This window comes from Pteropus vampyrus, unplaced genomic scaffold (assembly GCF_000151845.1).
Source record: "Pteropus vampyrus isolate Shadow unplaced genomic scaffold, Pvam_2.0 Scaffold135, whole genome shotgun sequence".
Taxonomy (NCBI): domain Eukaryota; kingdom Metazoa; phylum Chordata; class Mammalia; order Chiroptera; family Pteropodidae; genus Pteropus; species Pteropus vampyrus.
The window spans coordinates 5,536,015-5,547,445 of record NW_011888916.1 but is presented as its reverse complement, the minus strand read 5'-3'; the positions used below and the strand labels follow the sequence as shown (position 1 = coordinate 5,547,445).

At 53.0% G+C, this 11,431-nt stretch overlaps 1 protein-coding gene across 1 annotated transcript in view; it reads left to right on the top strand.

The window, feature by feature from the left end:
• The first annotated feature begins 9,691 nt into the window (after positions 1-9,691).
• Positions 9,692-11,431, top strand: part of DMRTA2 (DMRT like family A2) — a 3,588-nt gene continuing 1,848 nt past the window's right edge. The window contains exon 1 of the mRNA XM_011367706.2: positions 9,692-10,244. Coding sequence (XP_011366008.1) covers positions 9,692-10,244 — 553 coding nt within the window. The remainder of the gene's footprint in view (positions 10,245-11,431) is intronic.

Sequence of the window (11,431 nt, the reverse complement as noted above, 5' to 3'; positions counted from 1 at the left end):
GGGATCGTAGGTACATGGAAGGGAGTGAAGAAGCTCTGAAGGAAAGAGGCTCCAAACACCAAAGGAATTGCTCCCTTCCTCCATCCCCCCACATACATCCTCAGAGAGTCAGTTCCAAGAACTAAGGGGTGGGGAAAGTGGCCTCAGCTCCACCTCCTAGTCTCCAACCAGTCTCTCCGTAAACGCAAAGAACAGTTCTCATCCCTCCCCCACCTAGCTGTATGAACCTGGGAAAGTTATGTCCTCTTTATGCCTCAGTTTCTTCTGATATGAATTGGAGATGAAGATGGATGGCTGTGTGTGGCTTCAGAGAAGGTGGAATGCAGAAGCACTTGGGAGAGATTGCAGGGTCAGCATGTGCCTGTTGTGCTTCTGACAAGAGACAGTGGGGCATCCTGGGGGCTGGGTGAGTAGTTTTCCAGGTAACTGGCCCGGGACTAGGAACCTGGAGAAGGTGTTGTACATGTGGTGCCACCTCAAGCCTGGAGTCTGAACCACCCACTAGGACTATAAAGCCAACTTGTGAGCCAGCTTCCTGACCCCTCCCCAGACCACAACCCCCTGGGAAAGAGAGTTAACATGTTGGGCACCAGGCCAACCAGTATGGAGCCCTAAGCCAGTCATGCAGCTTGGAACTCACACACCACACACAGCCTGGAAGAAGACCTCTGGTCTCAGCAGGGAATGGGGGTTGGAGGGAGTAAGAAGTGGGCCGATGGTAGTGATGGAAGTCACCACTTTGAGGGAAAGACTCCAAGAGTGTGAGTGAGTGTGTGTGTGTGTGTGTGTGTGTGTGTGTGTGTGTGTGTGGCCTGCTGAAATGCATTGGTCTCTACTACCTAGCCCCATCCCTGACCTGGGTTTACAAGCTGAGAGTTTGCATCTGCAGGAGGATGGCCCCTCAACGCACTTCCAAAGAGAGGTGGGGACTTAAACCCAGGCTGACCCCGCCCAGGAGCCTAGCCCTAATGCTCTTCACAATCTCTTCCGCTGCACCCCGTGTGGGGCCTGGCCGCTGCTGTTCCTCAGGCAATCCCATTCCAGGTTGGCCGGGAGGCAAACCCAGAGAGAGCTAGCGTTTTTACACAGCAGGGCGAAGGCTCAGAGTCTATGTGCATTGGCCCAGGGCTGATTTCCGGAATCAGCTGTTTCCAAAGGCCCTCTTGGAAGATGGAAACCAGGAACAGGAAGGTTCAAAGAAGACCACCCTGTGGGTGCATACCACCCGCAAAGCCCCAGGAAGACCTGCAAATCACTTTGCACTGTCTTCTCTGAGCAGAACCTCCTCTCTCTCCCTTCCTTCCTTGGCCTAATCAATTCTGGGTCCTGTCAAACTCAGCTGTGGAAACTGAGAACTAATTGTAAATGGGAGAAGGATGAGAAAGGAGGCTGATATAGAGATAAATATATCATAATCAGTAACTTTTTTATGTTTCTGTCATAACCAGTTATATGGTGTAATGAGTGAAAAGATAACGTTCACAATAGCTACATAAAATCCCAAGGAATATGCTTAAGAAACAGAACTGTAGGAACAGAACAACAAAATTTACAAAGGGACATAGAAATCGTGAATAAATGAAAGTCATACCTGGTCCTAGATGGAAACATCCCACATTGGGAAGATGCATAATCTCCTTCAAATTAATTTCTATCTAAAGGCAGTTAAGTCACATTTTGAAAGAATTTTGTTTTATTTTACTTTATTTTGGAAACCAGCTTTGAAAATTCTAAAATATTTATTCAGAAGATTATCTTTCAAAAATATCCATGAGAATTTTGAAAAAGGAGAATCAAGAATCAGAAGGATGACTTGCCCTCTCAAGTATTACAGAACTACAATAATTAAAAGAGCAAGGCTGGTTCAAAAGTAAATAGCTCCCTAGAAGAGAAAGTGCCGAAAGGACCTAAGGCCACCTGAGAATTAATACATGGTATATGGTCAATGGGAAAAGAGTGGGTCATTAAGTAGTGCTGTGATAACTGGCTAATCATTTGGGAAAAATTAAGTTACAGACTTACTTCACACCTTCCACCAAAATTAATTTCAAATGAACTTAAGATATAAATATAAATAATGAAAAAATGCTAATATAAAATATATATGAATGCTTTTAGAAAGTTAGATTTGAAAAATGCTTAAGTATGATACTGTAAATAGAATCTATAATTTAAAGGATGACAGATGTGGCTATATTTAAAAGTCTAACTTTGGTATAACAATAACAAAACAGGGTAAACAAAACAAATGGAGAAATGCAGCATTTGTTATAGATAAGAGGATATTATTGTCTTTAATATATAAACAGCTAATTCAAATAAGGAAAGAATATGATAGAAAAATAAGCAAAAGACATATACAGATTTAAAAACACGAGTGACTAACAGGAAAAACAAGACTGTTGAGTGTGCTGACACCAGCATACCTGAGGGCTGTTTGGTAACTATCAAAAGCCTTTTTAATAAAGCCTCTGAACAATCAATTATATCTCTAGGAATTTATCCTAAGGAAATAAGACAAATTCACAAAGAATGTTCATTGTAGCAGTGTTTATTATAGCAAAAACTATATACCAACTTAATACCTATTAATAAGAAATTGGCTAAATAAAGTACATCCATACGATAAAACATTAAGCAATTTTTTAAAAGATTATGTAATATATTAATATGAAAAAAATATTTATCATATTTGTAAATAGAAAGCAAGTGATGGAAAGCACATTTTATAAATATAAGTACACAGAAAAAATATTCCAAATATACTTTGCTGAATTGTCTAAAATGTTTTATGTTTTGTTTTATTAGAACAAGCAATCATGACTTTTCCATTGGAGAAACCTGATGCCTCAGGTCAGGGGTCCCTTCTTCAGGAAATCTTCCTAGACCCCTTTCCCCAGTCCCACCTCAGCCCCGTTCTCACTTAGGTGGGTGACTGTCTCCAGTTAGCCAAGCTCTTTAAGGGCCCATCACGGTTGATTTATCTCGGGTCCTTAGAGCCTGGCACCTACTAGGTGCTCAACATGAATGAAATGAAGGAATGAAGGAATGGGCCGATTTCATGTTTCCGCGAATGATCGGTGAATTGGATGAAATCGAACCCAATGAAAGGCTCTAGGTCAGATCCCACCCGCCTGGAACTGAAGGTGAGAAGGAAAAAGCCCAAGAGTGGGAGTTGGATCTGGGTTCCTATCTTCCTCGAGGCTCTGCAGCACTGTGACCCCGGGTAAGTTACGTGTCGCTGGACCTTGACGGATTCGCCTCTGAAACGTGGAACGTCACGCCTCCCCCAAGGACTGCGTACCAGGCAAAACAGCACACACCAAGCATTTGTCAGAGTGGTGGTACACAGTAGGCGCTCAGAAATAGAAGCAAATAGTTGAGCGATGGACACCACTCTCCGTGTGTTTGTCCCAGGCTCAGATGCGCCCAACCGGAAAGTTGTGTAGATACGAAGCCTCGCCTCTCCCGCGCGCACACTGCAGGCGCCGGGCTTGATCCAAAGGAGGACTGCGGCCTCTGGGGCTCTGCGCTAGGGGTTCAGGCAGCGCTCTCGGCGCAGGTGCCCTGGATATCCCGTCTTCTGCTGCTCCTAGGCCCACTCCTCCCGTGGGGGATCGAGGGACTGGGAAGAGGCTGAGCACAGCGGGTCCCACGAGTCCCGAGGGTGAGTGTGCGCAGAGGGGCCTCAGGCCAAGCATCTGTCTGACCCTGCGCGCCCGAGACCGCGCCTGGAACCGAGCAGAATTTGGGCCCGGGGTAGGGGTCTCTCCTGGTACTCCTGGGTCGAATTCTGCCCTGTCCTTTACCAGTCGTCAGATGTGGAACAAGTCACCTCACCTCTCTCAAGTCTGTTTTCTCACCTGCCAAGTGGAATAGTGAGATCTGCCTTCGCAGAGGGTGGTGCGACTTAAGTACACCCCGCAGGGGAAGCGCGAGGCGCGGGGCCCTTCGCAGGAGGGCATTGGAAAAGTCAAAGAGAGTTGTTTCTAGCTGCAAAATAGTGTCCGTGTCCCTAGGCCTGGCCCTGGCCGGATCCATGGCTTTGACCAAGCAAAAGGGCCATTTTTGCAGGCTCAGGGGCGGGGACAGCAAACCAGGCCGTGCTTCTCCCCGTCCGCCCACGGGTTCCCGCGGCTGAGAGTCTTAATTAACGTGGCTCGAGAGTTGATCCGGAGGAAAATGCTGTCGCGATGTGTCTGTGTGTGTACAGATGTGTGCGTATCCACGCGCGCGTTCATGCGTACAAGAGCGTCTGTGGTTGTGCGGGAAACAGCGTGCTTGGGGAGTCCCGCATAGACTCCTTCTCCCAAAGGCACCTTCCCCCTTTTCTCCGCGCCCCCTTCCAGGTTAAGAGTTTCAGCCAAACTGACGGAATCTGGCACAGCCGAGGGAGGGGTGGGACGGGAGGGGCGATTTCGTCCTGGAGCCACTGGTTTGGGGATAATTACTTTTAATGTCAGAAAGATTTAGTTTAATATCATCTCTATTAGGCTGCCGGGAGGGTAATTAAACGGGACGCGCCGCAGCCGGCAAACAGATGGCGTCTGCTTGCTCCGAGGCCGCGGACAAACAGCGCAAAAGTCAATGTCTCCCAGGTCCCCCATCGGCGCCCCCCGCCCTGCTCCTTTTCAGCGCCACCGCGCTGCGCCTCCAGCCTCCTCCCCACCCCTTAAACCCCCAACCCTGGCTTCATCCCCAGTCTCCACTAGGCCGTCCCTTTGGACCCCACCACTGCCGGACCTAGGAGGGGGAGTGAGTGGGGGTTGAGGCCAGTAGCAAACGTGGGTGGAGGTGGATTTTCATGGCTGAGATCACTCGCCAGGGGCCCTCAGCCCCTGACACAACAGAGGCGTCAGCAAATGATCCTGAGCTAGGAGGATACACGTGAGTGAGCGTGTATGTGCGTGACTGCGAGGACGGGCTTTCTGCCCTCTGCCGCCTCGTTTATCTGGCTTTCTCTGCCCAGGGTCGGGCCACATGCAGGGCCCTGGAGTAGGGTTAGGTCCATGGAGAAGAGAGGGCCCGCGTGTGAGATCGTATGCGCCTGTCTGGGTGTTCAGCCGGAGATGAGAGTCTGTGGGCGTCTGGGTGAGAGGTCACTCACCAAGTGGATGTCCCGGGATGAGGACATGCTTATGAGAGTGCTGTGAGGTCAATGGAACTTTCTAATTGGGTCCTCTTGGGTAGGAGGGTAGCCTCAGAGGCGAGTGCACTCCCTGTGCAGTCACTGCATGCAGGTGTGAGGGTGTGTCCAAGACTTTGCAGAATAAGGTCACACTTGCAGATTGTGTGTCCAGTTGTGAAGCCACACTCTGCTGTGTGTAGGGGGTGGTTAACCCCTGCTGCCTCAATCTGGGCATGCTCTCCCCAACGTCCATTGCTCAGCCGGACCACTTCTTCCAGTCTGCTCCCCTCTGCGACCTCAGTCCAAATCAGGACTAGCCCCAGAGTGGCCTATGGAGGTGTGAATGCAGTGATTTCCATCCAGAAGTTATTCTGCCTTCCTCCGTGACACACTGCAAACTCAGGGCACCGGAAGGAACTGTTGGGCTGTGAACAGGAGGAAAGAAGATGGAGAGGAGAGGCGTCTGCTGTAGCGGTGGGCAGATTCTCTCTGGTTGGGCTAGGTGTCAGGATGTGCCCTCCCCTCCGCCTAAGGAAATGAGCTTCCTTACACACTAACGAGAGAATTCGGGGTTCTCAATTTTGGACCCTTGGCTGGACCCCTGATTCCCACTGGTTCACTTGAACCAGAATGAAGGAATCTCACAGTGGCTTGGTCTCAAGCACCAAGAGGGGTGTCTGGGCCACCGCCCCTGATTTCTATGGTTCATTTCGTTTGGAGTTTAAAATAATTTCTGGAAAACTTGGTCCAAGGTAGCTCTGGAAGGAGGTGCCTGGCTGCCTCCGCGTAGGATCTGGCTGCGATCCTCTCTCCCGACCTACCCCGCTGACAGGGTGCAGTTAAAGCATAGATTTCCTTGACCTCATAACCTCAAGAAAGGAGGAGTCTGGGTTCCACACTCCTAAAGGATATATTATCCCAGATTCATTCACTTACCCTCACTCCACGCGGGATTCCCTACGGGAGCTGACCCCTTCCTCTCTCCCAAACAGGCTGGAATTTGCCAGGAGCAAATGGCCTGGTTTCTATCGCTGTCACAGACTCTGTCCGGGTCGCAGCGCGCCCATACGCAGACCTGGTCCACTCTCTGGAAGCTCTCCGCGCGTCTCTTGCGTCCACCCTCCCCCGCCTTCCCTGCCTGGTTCTCGGGTTTGGCTTCCCGCAGGAACCCGCGTGAGGTTTTGCTGTAGAGCCCAGCTCATCGCGCTTTCCTCCCCGAGTCGTGCCAGACGGAAGGGCCTGCGTCCCGAGGTCCCTGGGCCGAGTCTGCACGCCCGCGCCCCCGACGACTCCGGCCTGACCCCCGTGGCCCGGGAAGTTCGAAAGAACAACACGGAAACGAATGGCCTGGAGTGGAGAGAGAACGATGGGAAAACGCATTTTTCTTGTTAATTAAACAAACTGTATTTACTCCGAACGAGAGAGAAAAGTAAATAATAAAAACAAGAGTGAGACAACATTAGAAGACAGAAAGAAAAGGCACAGAGAAACACAGCTAGAGAAACCCAAGGCGATCTCGCCCAAGGACCGCGGCATTAATTCCAGATGTTTCCATTCGAAAGGGTAACAAAATCCGAAACCTGTTACCTCTTCTGCAGACAGCTGTATCTCAGAGCCGTGACGTCAGAACAGGAGAGTTAGGTGGAAGTTAAAACTACTCTTGGGGGCCGCGGTGACCTTGTCTCCGGCCCAAAGGACCGACAGACGGGTGCGCGTCCTGCGTCCAAAAAGATCTGGGGAGACAGGGATGTCCATTTTTACTTTCGTTTAAAAACAATTAAACCATTAATTTAAAACGACAACGAAAAGAATCCCACCACCATGGAAAAGAAATCGAGATGCTGCAGAAGTGAGGAAAAGAAAGAGAGGGGCAGAGGGACGGAGTAAGGGAGGGTCGGGGAGGGAAAAGGCGCAGAGCGCAAGGGACGCGGCGGGCGCGACGGGAAGCGCACTCTCATTTCACTTCTCCAGGCACCACTTTAAAAACGAAAATCCTTGTAAACCACACTTACCCTCCGTGACGCCTATCGTATCAGGACTTTCAAAATAAAGGACCTTCATTTTAAAGGTGGTAGGGGGGAAAAAACAAAACAACAGCCCCCAAATACCCCAAATGCATCGGACTTGGGAGCGCGGGGAAAAAGATCCGGAAAGAGGCAGGAGAAATCGTCTTGGCATTTATGCCAACTGCACCCTCCCTCTCTACCCCCGTTCCACCCCCACCGCGGTAATTGAATTGTCACCTGCCCCCATGTCGCCCCCGGCCGCCAGGGCCACATGGGAAAGACGGCCTTGCCAACCGCCCCCGGCCAGTGAGAGCCGCGCAGCCGAGCCCGCGCCCCAGAAGCCGAGGGGTTACACACATCTACGTAGAGGCGCACCGGACACGGTAATTAGGCGCAATTCACACGCTCTCGGGCGCACGGAAACTACTTGTCACGATATTTTCAACGCTCCTCCTTGCCCACTTTTTTCCACTCCTTCCCTGGCGCGCCCCCTCCCTTCCCCGAGGCACTCAGTGGAGCTTTTGGAGTTTCGAATCTTTCGGACACTGTAGAATGCGGGGCTCCCCGGGCGCGGGCCCGGCCAATCAGAGTGCCGTCTGCCTCCCCTGGCCAATGGCAGGCGCCACATTGTTGTCCAATTCTGTCTAATGGAGCCCTAAGGAGCAACAATAGAGCCGGCGAGTGGATCATTGAGAGTCTGGCAGCGCCCGGCTACTGGGGCCCGGCTGTGCGCAGCGTCCGACGCGCTCCGCGAGGGGACGCGGCACAGCGAGGGCCGGGTCGCGGGTTCCAGCTAGCCGGTCCCTAAACAGTCCCCCCACACCGATTTCCGACTGAAGGGTTGGACTACGCAGCGTTCTGAGGGGGTCCGGAAGTTCGGACATGGTGACTGAAGGAGGGTGACGTGGTCAGATAAGTGGCAAGGGGAAGAGGCCAAGAGCGCCAGCGTCGCGAGCGGAGCTGGGAGGCGCGTGCAGCGCCAGCGGAGGAGGAGGATCCCGGAGCCCAAGGCAGGTAGTTGAGGGCCGCAGGGAGGGCAGGGGAAGCGGCCCAAGGCCCGGGCCACGCTGGCCTTAGGGACTCTGCAGCCCAAGGGGCCTGAAGAAAGAGGCAGCGTGCGTGGGGGGTGGGGGAGTGGTGTCTAGAATTCTCGGGCAGTGACACCAGGATTCGGAACCGGGCTCAGGTGGAGACCAGGAGACCCAGAAGAGGCCGCAGCGGAAGCTCAGAGCTGGGCCTGCTTGGGCCTTGTGGGGCCTAGGTGCATATAGGACTCCTGCTTTCGCTCAGAACCAGTTCCAGAGGCCATTCCCCTGCCTCAGTGCTGCCAGCTGGGCCAACCCAGTCTCTGGAACCTAACTCTGGGAACGGAACGCGAGAATCTGCTCCCGAGCGGGGTCCCGCGGGGCCTCGGATGGGGAGGGCGTGTCTGAGGATTCAGATGGGGAGGGAAAGGTAGTGTGAGGTGGTCAGCATAAAGGATCTCTCTCCTGCGACACCGAACTTTTGCGAGATACTTTTCCCTCCCCAGCTCCTCCTCCAGACTACAAGGCTAAAAATTTTGCCATAAATTTTACTCTATCCACACCCCCATCCTATGTCTGCAGGGTTTTTTTTCTCACTCACACCCCTCTCCTTCTCGTGGACCCTGGGACCCAGACATTCGCCGTATCAGCAGTTTTTCGCTCCTCGAGGCAGCTCATCTTTGGACTGGGTTTGCCTATCCAAAGAAACTTTCTTCGGCTGAGTTTTCTCTTTAGTCCTTCTCCCTAGACCTCCTACACTCAGCTGCACACCCGTTTTCTCTTCTACTCCCCGGAGGCCCTCACTATGGAACTCGTAGCTCCCACATTTCCACGGGTCCCTGGGCCCCTTGGCCTAACTTTGCCCCTAAATTAGTTGTTTCCTAACCCTCACAACACTTCCTAGAGCAATTCTTTCTGTTGCTGATTTTTCTCTCAAACTCTCCTGAGCCCACCAGAAAACAAAACAAAACAAAAAACACCTCCGGCCCAACCAGCTGAACTCTATGCCTTGATACCTCTTTCCTACTCCTCACCCTTCCACAAAACTAGACATTTCGCCTCGGGTTTTCCTGTTTTGCTCTTGGCAGCAGTTTGCTGAGTCAAAATTTTCCCTCTTATCCGAGTCTCATCAAACAAATATTTGTCTCTACCCACCTCACCCCAATTAAGCTGAGCTTTGGGGGGTATTTTCTTTTTCAAACCCTCTTTCTATCTATCGGAACCAGTGACTTTCAAACTTTGTTTTTTAAAAAAAATTCCAGTGGAACCACGGATTCAAACGAAATCGTACACCCAGCGCGTAAATCAGATATAAGAGCTCTGGTGGGAGTAGGGTGGGGGAACTCGGCCTTAGAAGGGGTTCTGAAGGCACCTTCTCCCAGCAATTTGGCAACCAGTAGCCAAACTTTCGCGGCCAAAATTTCCCTCTCTAAACCTGGGTTCTTCGAGGGTGCGCTTTAGCTTCGCGCACCGTGCACGCCTCACCTGAAGTCTTTCCCCCCTTCCCACGGTCTCCCACGCCAGGTCCTGACATGGAGCTGCGCTCCGAACTGCCCAGCGTGCCCAGTGCGGCGACGGCGGCGACAGCGACGGGGCCACCCGTGGCGTCGGTGGCGTCGGTGGCGGCAGCGGCGGCGGCGGCCGCTTCGCTACCGGTGAGCGTGGCGGGCGGCTTGCTACGGGCGCCGCCGCTCTTGTTGCGGGCGGCGGAGAAGTACCCGCGGACCCCCAAGTGCGCACGCTGCCGCAACCACGGGGTGGTGTCGGCGCTGAAGGGCCACAAACGCTACTGCCGCTGGAAGGACTGCCTGTGCGCCAAGTGCACGCTCATCGCCGAGCGCCAGCGCGTCATGGCGGCGCAGGTGGCGCTGCGCAGGCAACAGGCACAGGAAGAGAACGAGGCGCGCGAGCTACAGCTTCTCTACGGCACTGCCGAGGGCCTGGCGCTGGCGGCCGCCAACGGCATCATCCCGCCGCGACCTGCCTACGAGGTCTTCGGCTCGGTGTGCGCTGCCGACGGCGGGGGGCCGGGAGCGGCAGCGCCTGCCGGGACCGGAGGCGGCGCAGCGGGCGCCGGGAGCTCAGGTGAGAGCGCGGCCTGGCCGGGAGCAGAGGGGAGCAGGGACGCAGCCCAGGCGCGCGAGGCCCGGAGTCTTGGCTCAGGACTGAAGGAATAGAATCCCTTTCTCCAAACGCTCGGACTGCTTGAGTTCACCGCGTACCCAGCCCCAGATTTGGGGCAGAGACACACAGACTCTCCCTTCCCCACTTTGGAAGCTTTTGCACTGTACTCTTTTCTTTCAGCGCGGGCCAAGTGTGAACGCTTTAATCTTATCTCCTCTACCCTGACGCAGGACAGTTCCAGCTTACTTGCTCACTGCGCTGGGGCTTCTCCGCAGCGCGGAAATCCGCGTCTTTTTTTTTTTTTTTTTTCATTCTGTGTTTCACCACATGCAGCGATTTCTCCTTGCTCTGTCCCAACTCCCTTGAGAAATCCGACCCTCTCCAAGTCCCCTCCCCTGTCCCTCATCACTTTGTCTAAGTATTGAAGACACCTTGTTCCTTTTCCCTGTGTGATTCCTTTTCTTGTGTTCCTAATGCTCCCCGGACAACCGCAGGCTGCGCCCGGATCCTTCTTTCTAGCTAGCTTCTTTCCCCACTTTTCCCAGGTTTCTCGCAGTATGCGCTCTCTCACTTCCCTCTGTCCGCTTTTCTCTTACTCTCTGCCTGAATCCACCTCTTCAAAACTCCTTTGGCTTTTTCTGGGGAGGGAGGAAATGAGGCCAGGGCCCTTCTGGGGTCCTCTCAGTCTAGAGGGAAGAACTTAGATCTCAATTTTGGAAAGGGTGGTTTAGAATTAGGACTCTACTTCTGCCTGGAGAGAGGCTTGGGATCTTGTAGATGCCCAAGGTGTCTTTACAGGCTAAGCTGCCCAGGGCCAGAGGGCACCTAGGCCTGGGTTGGTTCAGGGAATCTCAAAGGTGGAGTGGGGTCTTCTATACCGTGTGTGATGTAGGTGGAAGTTATGTTGGTTCCTGCTTGAACCCCAAGCCAGGCTACTTCTCCAGGGCAGCGCAGAGTTAGGAAGGGGGATAAGGGTGAAGGTGTTGGGGCACAGATGTAGAAAGAAGGGCACTGGACATTGAGTTTACAGGGCACAGGTGGTTAGGGCTCTGGGTACAGAAGGAGAGCGCTCCCTTGGGACAGCGGAGGAGAGACAGGGCTGTAGGGGCTCAGAGAGGAAGGAATGGTGAATCAAAAACAAAGGGGGG